General features: G+C 45.4%; 2 protein-coding genes across 7 annotated transcripts in view; both read right to left on the bottom strand.

Moving 5' to 3' along the window:
* Positions 1-259: 259 nt before the first annotated feature.
* trip10a (thyroid hormone receptor interactor 10a) lies at positions 260-16,400 on the bottom strand. Of its 2 annotated transcripts, XM_030378332.1 has the most exons (15): positions 16,119-16,400; positions 12,899-13,014; positions 11,982-12,038; positions 11,484-11,631; positions 10,960-11,022; positions 9,048-9,152; positions 8,791-8,919; positions 8,516-8,662; positions 8,036-8,221; positions 5,021-5,185; positions 4,159-4,268; positions 3,615-3,747; positions 3,174-3,262; positions 2,503-2,663; positions 260-1,855 (listed from the first exon to the last, which is right to left on the bottom strand). In XM_030378332.1, exons 1-15 carry the CDS (start codon positions 16,140-16,142, stop codon positions 1,704-1,706), a joined length of 1,785 nt encoding a protein of 594 aa, XP_030234192.1. In that variant the 5' UTR covers positions 16,143-16,400; the 3' UTR covers positions 260-1,703. The 2 variants fall into 2 exon arrangements, with proteins under 2 accessions (XP_030234192.1, XP_030234201.1); XM_030378341.1 differs by lacking the exon at positions 5,021-5,185.
* A 247-nt stretch (positions 16,401-16,647) lies between these two features.
* LOC115559500 (hemicentin-1) overlaps positions 16,648-17,497 on the bottom strand; it is a 10,513-nt gene continuing 9,663 nt past the window's right edge. For all 5 annotated transcript variants that reach the window (XM_030378320.1, XM_030378297.1, XM_030378306.1 and 2 more), the window contains 2 exons: positions 17,391-17,497; positions 16,648-17,002 (listed from right to left, as the gene is read on the bottom strand). The exon at positions 17,391-17,497 is cut by the window's right edge and continues 163 nt beyond it. In XM_030378320.1, the coding sequence (XP_030234180.1) occupies positions 16,848-17,002; positions 17,391-17,497 (262 nt within the window). In that variant the 3' untranslated portion in view covers positions 16,648-16,847. The remainder of the gene's footprint in view (positions 17,003-17,390) is intronic.

Below are 17,497 nucleotides of genomic sequence, written 5' to 3' on the forward strand. Positions count from 1 at the left end.
ATGGGTAGTGTGATTTAGGTGGCCATTATAAAGAATATTTTTTGAGTGAGTGGGTTTCAATCACGTATTCAAACAAGTAATGAAAATGTAATCGCAGATGGGAGATGGGTCCACAAGGCTTTAGAAACGGCTTTAACAGTGGCAACACTGTCACCTGCTGGCCATGAGATGTATGTTCAGACCACAAAGTGTATTACCGTTCAACTAATTAATCTTTTTTATAAATCCCAAATAATTTGTATAGCCATTTACGACCATGAAATGTGCTCCACATTTATTAAACCTTAAAAAAAGAAAAACGAATGTAAATGTGAGATATACAAAATGCTTTTAACCAGAAAGGCACAATGTCAAACAGCAACATAAAACTATGACAACACAATATAGATATAAGTCAGTTAGACCAACTGCAATGCACAAAAAACACAACATAAAACATTTAGTGAAGCAAAGACAAACTAAACATACACGCACCTTTATGGCAAAATAAGTAATCTTTTGACAAAGGTACAATTCTTTATTCATAGCAGTCTCGGTTATTAAAAAAAATGAAAATAAGACAATAGTGGTGTTGTTGATGGCTAAAATATATTATTTATGACATAAATACGATCGCCTCAAGACAACTCGCAAATGTGTGTGCAAGGAGAGAAGAAAAGTGTAACAACATCCTCAACACTAACAGACAGACTTTCCTGTTAAACTGGAATCTCTTATTTCACAACAATATACACACTCCTAATAAATTATCCTTTTTTTAGTATAAACAAACAATCTGGAACCCTTTAGAAGCCTGGGGGGAGGGATGCAGTCTCATTCTTGTGTGTGTGATCTCGTTGATGACACTGGAAAGTATATGGTGGATTGTTACTTTATAATGTGGTCTGCGAAAGCGCAACACACAGGACAGGTAGCCGCAAAGTTACTTTACTGCCATTAATGCTCACACACACACATAGCAATAAATAACACACTTTTAGTGATTTAAATATGCTGCGTTTCAAACCACATTTTGGATGACGGAAGATGGGGACAATAAAGCCAAATTTGATTTTGATGACAGTGAGTCGTCGACGAGGAAACTCTTTAAAGTCTTGGTGTGAACCCCACAGTATAAAATAATCCCATGTTTCCCGTTCTGCTCCTCTTCTCTCGTTTAGAATCCGACTCCCTTCTCGTTTTGGGGGCCCCGAGCTGAGCTCCAGCACCCTGAGGTTGTACACCTTTCCTCTCGACTTCAGAGGCGCTTGCGTCACCCTTCGCTGGGCCTGACCGTATTCGCACAGCCGAGACGCAAGGCAAGAAAAACGCCGTACAGACACACGTGGCTTAAGTTGCTCCGTATATCTCGGGTTAAAGGGGGGTTAATATTACATGACTGGGGGGGGGGGGGGGGGTCGCGGTTTGTTTTTATTCCCTTTCATAAGCGTTTCGTAGGGACATTGCGTTTTGCACCATCCATTTCACTCCCTGTATGGCAGTGCAACGCACTACCAAAACACTCCCATTCCCTGCGCCTCTTATGACCATCCCGTTCCCATCCGCCGTGGTCCCACCCACAAGCTGTTCTGTACCGTCCACTCCTCCTGTGTCGACGATGGGAGGGGGTTGAAGGGAGGTAGGAGTCGATCCCGTATAGCCCTGTATTCCAAAAATGCTCGTTCTTCAGCAGACAGCGTTTCCCCCCCTGAAGGTGAAAAACCTCATTTGTTGAGGGCGATGGAGACGTAGGAGGTGGGAATGTAGCCTTCGTCGCCGTTGGTCCGTCGCACGCGGGTCCACCCGTCTCCCTTGTCCTCCTCCACTACGTCCAACACCTCGCCCTCCTGCATGGAGATGGTCCCTTCGCTGGCCCCTGCGACACAAGAGACATAGCAAAAAATGTATATGGGATGGGCTGTACACCATTTAGGATGTCAGGGTCCCGAATGGACCGTGGCATCCACAACAACTTGCCAGGGAAACATTACAATCTGGGAAGCCTAACCCTTAGTCGGACGCGGACATTAAATACATCGCTTCTCAGACCACCATCACCATTCACACAAACACGGCGGCGTTATAAAATAAGTGTCAGAAAAGCCCATCTTTCTCGAGACAGCGCAGTCAACCGCTGCCTAGACAAAGCTCCACACATCCACACAAACCGCACCATCACCGCCTCTTGGTCGTGACGTCAGACTACCTCGGAAAAAGGGTATTCTGACGTCAGGAAAAGAACGGCACCTGCTTTCACAGCGGATTGGAACATTCACTTAGTGTTTAAGGAGAATGGCAAAAACATAGGATCGTACCACTATTTCCTGAAAAATTGTGGACTTATTTCAGTAACAGTGATGAAATGGCATATAACCATGTTGACGAATTACTACGTTTAAAACAAAGAAAATGTGATTTTGGGTCCACCTGCTCTTTAAAGTACTTTGGCTAACATGATCCGTCCAAGGGAATACACATACATTAAGAAATAAAAGATGGATGGTGACTCCAGGAGTGACATACCAGGAAAGTTGTACATGGCTGTGCAATTTCCGATAGCAACGGTCGGCTCTTCCTCCTCCACCTCCTCCTCCTCCTCCTCCTCCTCAAAGTCGTCATCGAACTCTGCGTAGATGGCTTGGGAGTGGTCAGGCGTGCCTTCGTCAGACTGGGCTCCGTCAGGGCTTGAGGGCAAAGAAGGGACGTTCGTTAGAGTCGAACAGGACACTATGTGAAAGCACTTTGTTTCCAACCGGGCTGAGTCACAGCCACCCCTTGCTGTGACTCGCCTCTCCTACTCTCTGAAAGAAAAAAGGGAACTCCCGGAAACAGCTGGGAGGGGGAGGGAAGAGAGAAAGAGAGAGAGAGACTTTAAAAGCCACAAGGCAGCAACATAACAATAAACACATTCCAAACTATAAGAAAGGGATCGACATTCTCACATTTTACCGACATTTCCCTGAGTGCTTTAGGCACAGGAAATGTAGAATGTATGGGAACCAAACGCTGACGATGTTCAACTTGTGGGTCAATTCAAAGTTAAGCCTCTGCACTTCACATATATCATTGTACGTCACATTGAGTTATAATATAACAAATTGCTACCTCTTGAATGGGTATCGCCGTAAATGAGTGAGTGAGTGTGTGTCATAATCTCAAGGGGAAGAGTAGCACGTGGACAGCAGCGTTCATACCTGTATGCATCATTAGCGCCGTTGTTGTTGAACGACTGGGATCGTTGCTGCAGCCGACTCCCACGGACCCCTGCTTCTGCTACCCAAGTCTGTAAGGGGGTGGGTGTGTGTGTGTGTGTGTGTGTGTGTGTGTGTGTGTGTGTGTGTGTGTGTGTGTGTGTGTGTGTGTGTGTGTGTGTGTGTGTGTGTGTGTGTGTGTGTGTGTGTGTGTGTGTGTGTGAATCAAGATAGAAAATACGGAAACATAAGATGGAGCAAGCAAATGAGAGTAAGCAGGATAGAAACAAAACCGACAATGTATGCAGTTAACCAGTAAAACATCCTCAAATTCTTGTATTTCTGCCCCTCACCCACCAAATAACTACATCTGTCAATGCACAATGGCGCTTTAATATTGTCTGCAATGAGCCCTCATACAAAACAAAGGCAGGGTGGCCGTACCTCATACTTGGCCAGCTCCCCTCTGAGCCTCTCAATGTTCTGGGCCGTCTGGCTGTTCTGGGGGGCTAAGCTGGCTGGGTCGCCCATCTGGGGATTCTTCTCATAGACATCCCTCATCTTCTCCAGGGCCTCACTGGTATAGCGGGGGAGAGAGAGAGAGTAACGGTGAGAGATAGGTTGGAGTGAGTGTGAGAAAGAGAGAGATGGAGTCAGGTTGGTGGAGATGAGGTGCTCAGTGGGGAACAAGATTCCCTGGGGATGGCAGCACCAGGTAAACATGCACACACACAGGGGTTTGACGCGCGCGCACGCACGCACGCACACACACACACACACACACAGGGGTTTGACACACACACACACACACACACACACACACACACACACACACACACACACACACACACAGTGTGATTGCAAACGTGGTGGTTATAATAGGAAAGAAAGAGGACAACAGCAAAGTAGACAATGCTGCAGATGCACCCACACACTCAACCTAAAAAAAGAGCTAGTAGAAAAAAATCATGACCACACAAATAAACACCTCTGATCCACTTCCTTCTGCAGCTCTTTGGCAATCTCGTCGCGTTTCTTTTGTAACCGCTTCCGCCGCTGCTCAGGAGGGAGGTGGCCGAAGTCCTCCGTCACCGTGGGCTGCGTAGTACACAGGAAGTCAAGCGGGTGCCCAGGGCAACTGTTTCCCATCTCAGTAACCAAGGTGACAGAAACAACCCCCCACGCACCCCCAGAGAACACCAAAAGAAACAACAGGCCTCAGGTTTTGGTTCAGCCCAGAGATTCAGCGCTCATCTGACCGACTCAAATGGGAGTCTTACGAGAACGTTCACACTCGGCCTAGAAGGTGATTTTGAATGATTTTGAACAGTGAGCTGGTGCCAAACCAATGTCCTTTTTCCCCGCCAATACATTTAAACATTGACGGTGTGTTACAAAATAAATCCCACGTTCAAGACATATATACGTTATAGGAGAGCAGTAAAGAGCTGTTCCATTGTTTCACCAACAGGTGGCAACACCCCTCACTACAAGCAAGACGACTGGCAACAGGCCACATAACACAGTGTTGTGTTGTGGTCGTGCAGTTACACCACCAGCACAAGCTATGAGGATAAGCAGTGGGCGAGACTGAGGCTACGGTCTCTAAAGTTTCCTTGCAGTAAGGATGTGTTAAGAGTGTGTAACTTCTAAAATTCATAGAAAAATACGTCTAATATCTTTTTTTGATTAATTTATGGCTAGAGCAATTCCTGGGGCCAAACATGGTCTGGTTGACATTTTGCGCCGTATAAAGCCATAAATATTCCTCCATGTTTATTCCCTGCCGCTGGGGTGTGTAAACAGCACTCACACACACGAGCCGCGACCTACCACCTGGGTGGACTCACCGATCTGCGGAGGGTCCGGAAGGACGATATTCTGGGTTTGACTGTCTTATTGATCTCCTTCAAACAGTACGACAGGGGGTCCCGGCCAAACTTTGGGGAGGGGGCTCCGTTAGAGGGTGAGGGGGTCGGAGGATTGCTGGAGGGGAGGATCGTTGATGGGGAGAGCTAGGGGGGGGGGGGGGGAGGGGGTTAAAGACATCCGACGAATGCAGGTGAGTAGATGGGGGTGTGTAAGGGGTGGGGACGATAGTAGACAGACGTAGGAAGAGGGGGGGGGGGGGGGGGGGGGAGAGAGGAAACAAGGGAAAGAAAAAAAATGAGACAGTCAGCACCATGAAGCACTCACACCACATAGCCAACGCAGGGAGACAGTAACCCACAGAGGATAAGCCCGGAGAGCATGAACGCCAACGACGACAAAAACAGACGAATAGCAACAAAAACACAGGTTAATCTGCCTCCTTGTTGCTTCTACCTCACGAGACACACAGACACAGTGCCATCCGGTAGGCCCCTGGCGCAGGCCATAGCAGGAAGGCTAGATACTAGTAGCGAGCACGTTTCTCTGGTTAAGCTCCATCTGTTGAGCCCATGGTTGGCTCATTAGCTGAGCTCAATTGTCTCTCGATTTTCTGAGGGGTAGGGGTGTGTGTGTGTGTGTGTGTGTGTGTGTGTGTGTGTGTGTGTGTGTGTGTGTGTGTGTGTGTGTGTGTGTGTGTGTGTGTGTGTGTGTGTGTGTGTGTGTGTTTCATGTCCCCAGCTGGTCAAACGGCCGACCCTACACCAGCCTCCCTCACTCACTCTCTTTCCCTCTCTTTGCCTGACCTACATACGCAACAGAAAGATCAATGGGGCTGTAATTGGTAACGGGGATAGTTAATGTCGTTATCATAAACAGCCCCTTCATCTGAATTGGGCTGAATGGATCATTTTCTTTCCTGGTTTGATGATAATGATAAAACGCCCTGGTCGACAGAATAAAGTGCGGAACAGAATAAAGGCTGTGCTGCCACACAAACTACTGAGCTCCAGGAGAGAGATCAATCACTGTCAGACGCAGCGTCTGACGACCCGGTCAAAACAGGTGAGGGGGGGGGGGGGGGGGGGGGGGCAGGTCTCAGCCATTAGGCTAAATTACACAGGAGGCTGAAAGGAAGCAATCAGCCTGTAATACTGTGAATGCTGGGGTGTTGGCAGTCCCTGCCAGTTCTAAGTACTACTACTCGTACATCCAACTCTCCTCCCCTTGCTTTTTACCGCTTCAACCCTTCAATGTTTCAATGAGACATTTTATTGATACGTTTTGTATTTACTCCTGTATTGCGTCTTAGATATCATGCACAGCGTCCTTGAGTACAACGATATGGTTCATCAATGCTGCATCAACTACTAATAATACTTCTACTACGACTTAAGGTGAAGGAGATCACAAAACAGTAAACACCCATTGGAGCGGTGGCAGAACTGCCATCCGAGTGGACCCGAGCGAATGCCGGATGTCTGCGTAGACAGAGCGACGCGTGACACATTGCTCACGCAAGACTAATGGCCTCCCGTCGAAACAGCGTGACTGATGACACACACAGGAAGGAACGTGCACAGAACAGCGCAGCCAGCATGCGAGAGTCGAGACACGTCAGACATGGGCGAGGAGGGGGGGATGGAGAGAGAGAGAGCGAGAGCTGTGCGAGTTAGCTGGTTAGTGGTCAGCCACTGGTGACTAGGGTTTCATGTCGGACAAACCCTGGAAGCTCAGGGCCATATCTTAGGAATGTTTCCTCCCCAAAGTTATGATGCAGGCTTTGGGACGAAGAGGGGGGGGGCCTTGCATGGTCCCGAGCGCACAGGGAGAAGGCAACAACAAGCTGCTCACAACCTGAAACTCTGCGCCCGTGCGCGTGGACTCGGGCCAGCGTTCGTGACCTCGAAAACCTTGCGTCCATCCACCGATAGCTGGCACAGAGATGCCATTGTGGCGCCAGACATAATGCTATATTCTGGCCCAGCATAATAGACGCAGTGTGTTTGTGGATGCCTGTCGACGAAAAACTCAATGTGGTTTGTTCACGGGTCCGGGCGAAAACACAAGCCCAGCAGAATGTTGACTGCTGATTGACCTATCGGATGCCATGCTGCAGAGAGAGAGGAGGGTCCAGGTTGTTTATGGGCTTGGACGGAGGGTGGGGCTTGGACGGAGGGTGGGGGGGGGCGTGCGGGGGAGGGGAGGGGCTAGCTTATTGGTTTACATCCAAGGATAGTAGTCGAGCAAGAGGATCTGTACTGGAAGGGTAACTTGGTGCATCTCAGTGCATGTGTAAAAATAAGGCTGGTTCATGCACGTACCAAGGTGCGCTTTTGAAAAAACGAGAAGGATCTTGAGCGTGCGAGTGTGTCTGTACAGAGCTGTCATAAGTGCTCTCAGTAAAGGGACATTCCTGGGCTTTCAACCGTCAACCACTCCATCACCATCCTGCTCCATACACTACCCTAATCCCCAGTGGCTGCTTAATGCTCTCCATCATTGATGAAGAGGGAACAACAGCTTCTTATGCTTCCATTGACTAAACTTAAAGGGCAAGTGCACTGATTTCTTGAGAAAAACAAGCAACAAACATGACCTCTATCATATTTTAAATGTATGGGGTAGCACGTCAATAACATCCACACCGATGCAAATGGTGTCGGTGACGCTGTCAGCTGCCAGCTCTTTATCTCCAGAGCACACCATGACACCTTTGCGGTATGCAAGACTCACGGCAAGGTGTGCGTTGGTAAACAGGAAAGCCCAGACACAAAAGCTGTGCGACTGGGCTACCTACATGAAAATCAGAAACAACTGAGACAATATCTAGGTTATACACCGCTGTAGATATTCGTCTCTGTATTAACTGCAGCTTCATCAAGGTGGAAGTGTGAGCACTAGCATAAAAATGGTAAACAAACCTAGGATGTCCCTACATATTAATAATAATAATAATGATTATTTTGATTACAAGTACACTCGGAGAACCCTACCTTGCTCTTCTTCAGCAGCCAGGATTTCTTGTTCCGGTTCTTCCCGAGCAGTTCCAAGGGCCCCTTGGGCGTGCTCAGGCTGCTGTCCGAAGAGGTGCGGTTGATACCCTGACTGTAGTCTTCAAACTCGATATCTCCCGGGCGCTCGAAACCAGACTTGTGCTGCTCTACCAGAGCCAGGGAGTCCTGGGACCCGCATGGACACGTGCGAAACAGGAGGAGGAGGAGGAGGAGAGGCAGAAGATAAGAGAATGGAGAAGAACATTAGAAGACACAAAGCCAGAAGAGGAAGCAAAGAAGGAGAAGGGGGGGATGAAAACGGTGGAGAGTAGAAGAAAAAGAGAAGGAGGAAGAGAAGGGAGTAATGAACACCGGTATAAGGAACGGTATAAATCATTTGGGGGGGGGTCACACTGGCATAAGGTCACACATAAGGTTTTCCATTGTCGCTATGTCCATTTGTTTAAGACTCCAACTCACGTTCCTCTGGTTAACATTACAGCCTGCTTTATGGATGCCCTCCAGGCACTTGTCAATGATGGGCATCACATGCTTCTCCGTGTCCGAGAACAGGACGTAGCCGTCGGCTAACCGCTGCCCTCGCCGCTCATCCATGTCTTGTAGTTTCTAATGAAAATAATTAAGCACCAAAGGGCAGACCGGGTCATGAAAGTTATTTCATAAACTATCAGATTACAGTGAATGACACGAGCGGGAAGGTAAAGCTGCGTGTCAATCTTCCGTCCCCCGCTTACGTTAAAAATGACCGGCATGTCGTTAAAGTAAAACTGGTTCTGCTCCTTGTTGCACTTCTGCAGCTGGGCTGCGTAGTCGTTCTTGCATTCCTCCGCTATTCGTGACCGCATGTGGGCCTGCTGCTTAGCCTGATGACACACACACACACACACACACACACACACACAGTCATGCCAGGTGCGGGAACAACCACAGCCCACGGTCACCCGCAAACCACGCCCAGGTCAGAGGTCACGGGCGTTTCTGTAGACCTTACCTTTCCCACGTCGGCCTTCGTGGCGTTGATGTCCTGGTCGGTTTTCTCTGCGTACGCGGCCGACCGCTCTGCTTCCCGCCACTCTCGTTCAAAGCGTTTCTTACTCTGATATAGGGTTAGACATTGTTTAAGAAATTATTAGGAAAAAAGGGTTGGCATGCCACGATGTCTCTGTATGAAATACTATTTGTGAGTCGAGCATTCCTCGTTGTTGTTCTTAAACGATACAGCGGATGCTTTGGAGGCGTTATGTATGCCAGTGATTGCTAACCAGGGTATGGATTTATGATGCAGGTCTCAAGTGAAGATCTGTAACCATACACTCTCACGTGTGTGCGTGCACGCATGCGTGCTAAGGGTGGGAAAATTAATAGATTCTTCGATGCATCGCGATTCTCGCTAGAACGATTCTGTCTCTATGCAGATAAATTAATAATCGGAATTGCCTGCTAAAACATTCTGTTTGCCAGAGGGATCATTTTTGTAATTTTAAAATGATTGAATTTATCTTCAGTGTGTATTGGCCAATCTGATTGGTCTTGACACGATTGTGATGCAGCCTACGCATAGCGTGCGCGCAAACTCACAGCCAGACACAAGAACTCCTTCTATTTCAAGAGCAGCTTTTCCATTAATGACATAGAAAAGAAAGATTAGAAAGAAAATAAAACTGAAACCTATTTTGTGAAAGTCATATTTGTGACAAAAGCTTTCTCTTATGAAATATTAGATAAGTAAATTAATCTGTTGATGCCTTTAATGATCATCACAAAAGTGTACTAGAAAGTGATTAGCAAACTGAGTAGCAAACCCAGATGTATGTATATATTTTTGAAAATCACGCATGGAAATGTACATAAAAAAATTGTTGCATCGAGATGCTTCGATAATGGTTACAGAATCGAATCGTTTGCCCTCATAATCGGAATCAAACCGTGAGGTGCCAAGAGATTCCCACCCCTGATACACGCATGCACGTATGTCACGGGAGGAGACCGGTGATCGTTCAGTTCATGTTCAGATGCAGGTCTGAAGTGAATGAATTGTTACCATAGACACTGACGCATGTGGGTACACGTGTACACGCATGCGCGCATTCACGCATGCACGCAACGTGACGGAGGAATCCCATTAAACTGGATGAGAAAGTTAGGGTGGGTTTGATCATATCATTATAGCAATTTTTCATAGAAAAGGCCCTGAGCTAATATCGTTTTTTGCTCATGCAGGTCCCAAGGGTTGATGGGAGTCAATGCAACAAGACAACTTAGCACTGAACCGGACAGTCAAAATATAATTGTTAGAAATGTTTACCAGTGTTGTTATTTTAAAGAATGTTTCGTTTTCAAAAACAGGGTTAGGCTGATGTTATCGATGATTTGCATAAAGATGGAGTGAAACTGCAGAGCTAGGCCTACTAGGTTAGCTGATCTTTCCCTCTCATGTCTTGTTAGATATAACATCCAGCAAAATAATAAAAAAAGCTGCTTGTTTAATAGCCTATGTTTTATTGAAATTGCATATATTCATTGCATAAACTCAAATGGTGGGATAAGCCTATACAGGCTATTTAATTGCTTAAGTAACTAAATAGCCTATTATAGAAAAAATGTTATGCAACCCTAAACAGCTATCAACACCCCATTTCTAACCAAAATTGGCCATTTACAAAAGGTTGTCGACCCCTGCCATAGACACACGCGACAGAAAAGACCAGTGGCATTCGGAGACCGGCGCATAATCATTCATGTTCATGTTCATGAATCTCCCGTGAAGAAACCAAAATAGCATGGTAACATAAGGCCTTCAAATAAATATAGCCATGGTTCACTCTAAGGCGGGGGAGACGAGAGAGGTTTACGAGACGGAGAGAGGGAGAGGGAGGTTTTCTGTCCAATAGGACTCCACTCACACTGTCGAGTTGCTTGTATGAGACCTCCAAAGTCTGCTGGGCTTTTTTGGCCTCCAACAGATACTGTAGACAGGGTAAAAATAGATGGCAGAGAAAGTAATGACAGGGAGTGGGGAGAAAGGGAAGGAGGGAGGTGGGAGGAGAGAGGAAAACTGGGTTAGAGGACACACCGAGCCTCACTGCAGGAGTGCCGAGGCAGACCCAGCTAAAGTCGGCAGTTTTGAGATAGAGTCAGATAGGCATAAACAATAACAACAAGGCAAGCAGCACAAACAAAAGCAGTGTGTCGCTCAGAGACATTACGTCGGCTACACGTCAACACGGCGGCATTTGAAACTCTCCCCCGGGACAGGAAAACAGCCCCCACCCTTATAAGGAACTGATTGCAGCTTCCTTCCTGCCTGCCTAAGTCCTTCCTTGGACTTCTAAACAATATTCACCCCCTTTGTCGCTCAATCGTGCTCCTCTTCCACCCCCCCCCCCCCCCCCCCCCAGCACCCAACTCCCCCGGTCCCCAAGCTCACCGTCTTTCGCTCCTGCTTCAGCTCCTGGAGGTATTTGGTGAGCTCGATGCATATGTTCATCATCATGTCCTCCGCCACCAGCTCTCGCTGGCCAGCGTAGTCGTTCATCTCGTTCAGGATCTCCGTAAAGGACTGGAAGCTGGAGACCCTGCAAGGGGGAGGAAGGGCTGATAAGAAACACAATGGGGCCAGGACCTTTGAATACCACAACATTGGAAAAGAAGAAGGAAAAGTGAAAAGGCATTGTGTGGGCCATGTGACGTAACGTGTGCATGAGCACGTGAGTATTTTACGCTGTGAGGAGAGACTAGAGCATCTACATAACATTTGGATCGAAACCAGGGAGATACTGATTCGAGGAAGTGAATCGAAAGTATTATTAAATATACCAGAAAAAGAATCAAATGTGTCCCAATATAATGTTTTCTGACAAGGGGAGACGATCAGAATTCTGGTCAAATGTTTGAGAAAAAAAAACGGAATCCTCCTGGGGCTCACCGGCATTCGGTCTCATCTTTACTGCCTCGTTTGGGGTAATATTTCTTTGACAAGTTCCTGCAGAGGAAGAAAAAGAAAAAAGAGGAAATCAATGGATCACTGAACACATTAATTCTTTATTTACACTGAAAGAGGAGAAGGAAGGCACAAACAAGCAGGGGAAGCAGGACAAAATGGATGGTTGACCAAACTGGTGCCATGTTGTCATGTTCTATTTGGTGCAAACTCGGCCTGGCCAACAGACAACCGGCCCGGCATGGCTCCGTTAAAACAGCAATTACTCTTCTAGTCTTCCCTGTTACACTCTCCTTTCCACCACATCCTGTGCTGTCATGTGCCAGTCTGCTCCCACTTCCTCTCCAGCAGAGCTAAACTAAACAGATGTGGGCCGACACGCTGGACTGCTGCTCGGAGAGCAGAAGAGAGAGAGGGAGAGAGGGAGGGGGAAAGATAGGGAGGGAGAGAGAGCTCACAGTGCACAGAGACAGCTCTGCTGCTGGAGAATGAGGCCAGTGTTTCAATTTGATTCTACCCAGAAGTAGTCATATGACCTCACATACATTTCATAAATAGCCCTTTAGTGCATACACATGACAATGTTAAATACACACACAAATCGCTGAGCAATAACACACCCAAAGATAACAATGTATACATTAACGATGAACCGATCAGTAAAATGCATGAATCCAAACACAGCATAGCATTGAAAAAGTACACAAACAAACACACAGTCACACACACACACACACACACACACACACACACACACACACACACACACACACACACACACACACACACACACACACACACACACACACACACACACACACACACACACACACACACACACACACACAAGAATGCCTTTGACTCAGCCATTATAGCAGAAGCATGGCAAGAATGAGACTTACCTCAGTTGCTTTGCATAGTTTTGTTCTATCTCAGTCCTCTCCTTCACAAACTTGACATACTTCTCCACCAGGTCCAGTCCAGACAGTGTGTGTTTTTCAATGATGTCATACTGGTCCTAAGAAAGACCACGCAACAATGATAGACTTATCACGAGATGAACATTATCAAAAAGTTGATAGAACCCCAATGGTATTCGGTATAGGACCCTGAACTTAAACATCCTATCACATATTCAACCGATTGCACACATGTAGTGGGTTTTAAGAACTGGGGTTGCATCTTGTGTAGAACAGAACATTTCACAAATACTTTGCCCAGCAAGATTTAGCCTATCTGATCTGAGAGCGAGTAAGCGACAGAGAGCCAGTCTGGGAGGAAGCAGGATCTGCTCCTCTCATAAATGCTGTATTCTCCCCCTGCAGTTATCCAATCTCACATCAACACAGTCTCCTCATCTCCTTTCGACTTTGTTCCTGGCAAGGATCTCCATGACACCTTCAAGCTCAGACAAGTCCACTGGAGATGATATCTCAAGGCTAGACCAAACCCCAACCGTCCCCTCCCACCACACAGCCTCGAGGACCTCTCTTCCCATCTTGGTGTGTGTGTGTGTGTGTGTGTGTGTGTGTGTGTGTGTGTGTGTGTGTGTGTGTGTGTGTGTGTGTGTGTGTGTGTGTGTGTGTGTGTGTGTGTGTGTGTGTGTGTGTGTGTGTGTGTGAATAATCCTGGTACGTTAGGGCATGTTTTTCTTTTCTTGCAATTTATTTTCAGATCAATACAGATCCATCAGAGCATGATAGAGTGCTCATAATACTAAGTTATTTAACACATTGTACTGAATTAATTTCAATAATGTTTAAGGCTCTTACTTCAGTATGGTTTGTTTGATTAAATCCTTTCCTTAGACCTAGACTACCTGCATAAATTCCATCGATTCTTGGGTATTAATCGAATAATTCTGCAATGATTATTCAGTGGTGTATAAAGTACTAGAAAGCCACACTTAAAAAAATACAGAGGTCTTAGTTGAGAGAGGCTCTGATAAGGGTTAAGGGAAAATTTGTAAAAATCATTCTGCGGCTAAAATAAATGAGCAGTCATCGTTTGTCTTCGGTAGTCATCAACAAACGGCATTTGCTCCTTGGGATGAGCTTTCCAGCTAATATTCACAGTTGTGATTTTCCAGCTTATATTCTATGGGTCTTGATGTGTCTTAACTTGTCTGTCAGATCGGCAGTTGCACACATCACTAATACGCTATAAAGTACAAAATCCCTTTAGCACAAATTTTTTATTTTGTAACCAGTAACAAAGAGTCATATGCAAATGCATTAAAAGTAAAAGTTAAAATAAAATATATGCACTGAAGTCAAGGGGAAAGTTGCTTCAAATATTAAAACGCCAGTAAAGCACAGAACCAACTTAAGTACCGTTACATTACACCAATGTTATTATGGGGTGTATTTCTTCGCCCTGGCAAAACTGTTATTCTAAGAGGAACAAAACGAAAGGATGGTCACAAAAAAATCCACGTGTTGCATTTTTTATGCAGGCAGTCACTTTGCAAATAAATGCAATATGCCAGAGGTATTTATTTTGATTGAGTCATACATTAAACATTTTGGGCATTGTGGAACTTCATCTTCATAGAGGTGACAAACCTGTCGCACCGGAATGTTTTTGTACTCCCAAATACCTTCTGAAGCTCAGGTATTCACGTCTACATTTCATCTCACCTTCTGCCATACAAGTTCTAGTGACGAAATGATGGCATCCAAACAAGGAAGGGTGGCTGACTCATAATGCCACTATGGGACGCCTTCGAAGAAAAAGATCAGGCATAATGATAATCTAAGAAATAAGAAGTCATTTAATGTACTTTTGAATACACGACTACAAATAAAACTAGAATATGATTTCCACAAGCCCTATTGTCGATATCAAACTCATCCCCAGTAGCTCCTGCCTATGTTTTCAAATCAGCCAGAGCTCTAGCATAGCAGTTGGTGTTTGGAGAAGCACTTTTGAAAACATGCAGACACCAACATACTAAACCTCTCAAACTTTCAGTACCGAGTCTCATTTCAGTGTCCCATAGGCAAGACCCACCCAGGCAGAAACCTATACCCAGGTATAGGTTTAGCCCCCTAGCTTTTACTAGCAGGGCTAATGCACATGCGGTTCTTAAAATAGCCTTGGATTAATGTCAAGGCGGGCAGTGGACAGATGCCATAAATCATTCTCTGTTGAAGGAAGATTCTTCCTAGCTGAACTTTACCACACATTCCACCATCTTAATCTGGTACCTTGAACCATTGAAGCGACAAGAGGACACATTTTGGTGTAACACAAAAGTATAACGCAAAAGTGTGCAGGAGTAACCATATTCTAAAAGGAAACACAAATAGTTGTTCTCCCTTACCCAATTCTTAATGTATACAGACTTAGGGGTTTGCATTTCTTTTTTTGGTGCATTTAATGAGGGCCAACTAATAAGGATGTGTCCCCTATGCACTGAGCATGGAAAGGGGACATGGGAAGAGGCCTAGGGGGAGAGCAGTGATCCATTTAAGCTACACAATATGGATTGCGCGCGCGCGTGCGCGCGCGCATGTGTGTGTGGTAAATATCAATAGACACTAGAGACGTTATTATATGTTGCCTATTAATCACTGGAGTGGATTACACTTAACCCCCATTTTCTGAAAAGATCAATGCATTATCTGAATTGGAATGCATAAATGCTGTGCGGTGACCAGGTATGGCAATTATTCTGCAATGATTTAGGCTCCAACTACAGTGTCAGAAAAACAATGAGAACGAGGTCCACATATGGTTCGTGTTCCTGCAGTCAAAACAAACATTTCAACTTAAACACGTATGGTTCAACAGATGGTTGAGCAATGTTTTCTCCAACCACGTAAAGACGATAAATGGTCACGGACAACAACATCCACTGTTCTGATAATCTAAATCACTGCACCATATCAATGCTAGGGTTTTGCGAGGTAGGGGCACATTTCACATGAACTGAGAATGCTTATTTAAAGGTTTATTAGAAAGTATCATCAAAGCTGCACACTCTGGACTGTTTACGAAAAATAATTGGGGACGTCAAAACTTGCCTTCGAATGCCGCGTTAACTTTTACACAAATATTTTTCTCCCAAACAACACTAATTAGTAGGAATGCATAACTATGCCGATGAAGTAAACTCACCCAAAGATCCGTACCCCAGTCCATATTCGTGTACGTCCCAATCCGCCTATCCCTGAATACAAAGAACTTCTCCCAAGTTAACGTTATCCCCACCACTCGGAGGATGGCCTAATCCCGGGATGTTAAACTCCACCAAACACACCCGTTTGTTGTGTCTTTTTATCCAACACTGGTCCGCAACTTGTTATGTAGTTGACCGCGGACTTTCTCTCTGTCTACCGTTGGTCTTGTAAACCGAAATATTTTTTTCAAAGCCAAGAGAAGAAGGATAAACTAGCTTTCATATCCGCGTCACTCCCAAATCCTAATTCTTAAAGGGACAGTTCACGTCCAGCTCATGGAGCACAGTGTCAAGGGGTGTTCTCTGCTGTCTGACTACCGTCGTACGCCTCGGTCACACGCATTTTAACTGCTACGTTTCTCCCTACTTTTTTCATTTGTACATTAGCCATATAAACCCTCCAAATCGACCTGAATGTGGAACATTTCCAAAATACATGTGTGAAATTAATTTAAATTAGGCGTTAACTTCCACAAAAAACGGATATTTTAATCAAATAACAAAAGAAGAGCATGGCATAGCTTAGTTTCTAGCCTATATAAATATGCAAAAAAATATTATTAACAGTGATTAATTCATCAAATACAAATAAACAAATCAAAAGCAATGAAAGAAATCATTTTTGCTCGTTCTTTATACAACTGATCATAACTTATCGTTAGTGGCCACTACAAATTGTGCAGAGGGACATCATTATTTCTGGCGCTTATTAAACTATATCTACCATGTTTTTTTGTGCAAAAGTAGTAACACAAGATCATGATAATGATAATGACCAGAATAACAACCAGTATCAGATAGTAGTTAACGCCAGTGGTATGATCTGAATGCAAACAAAAGAAAGGAAACAAAGTATTAAATATCTATTATTTATATTAATTTAAAATAAAAATGTTGTTCATACATAGGCTACACACACACACACACACACACACACACACACACACACACACACACACACACACACACACACACACACACACACACGCCCACACTCAGATACACACGCACACACAAATACACACACACAAACACTCAGATACATGGACGCACACGCACGCACAAACACACACACACACACACACACACACACACACACACACACACACACACACACACACACACACACACACACACACACAGATGCATGGAAGCACACGCAACCGCACATTCCCACACATTTTAATTAATAATGACCCTGCAATCAATACCTAGAGGGGTTATCGTCAGTGTAGTTTGCCATGTAGCAGTACCAACTTCATTCGTGGCAACGCAGTTGTAAATTCCACCGTTGGCCGACGTGGCCCTTGTGATGCTA

Source organism: Gadus morhua, chromosome 2 (assembly GCF_902167405.1).
Source record: "Gadus morhua chromosome 2, gadMor3.0, whole genome shotgun sequence".
Lineage (NCBI taxonomy): Eukaryota > Metazoa > Chordata > Actinopteri > Gadiformes > Gadidae > Gadus > Gadus morhua.

Bases quoted from the DNA above. Each gene is read 5' to 3' on its own strand.
- trip10a (XM_030378332.1), bottom strand. From the start codon at position 16,142: ATGGACTGGGGTACGGATCTTTGG. The intron at 8,663-8,790 runs GTAAGCGGGGGA...TATTTTCATTAG, and splicing joins ACATGCCGGTCATTTTTAAC to AAACTACAAGACATGGATGA. The intron at 3,748-4,158 runs GTGTTTATTTGT...CCGCTATACCAG, and splicing joins CAGAAGGAAGTGGATCAGAG to TGAGGCCCTGGAGAAGATGA.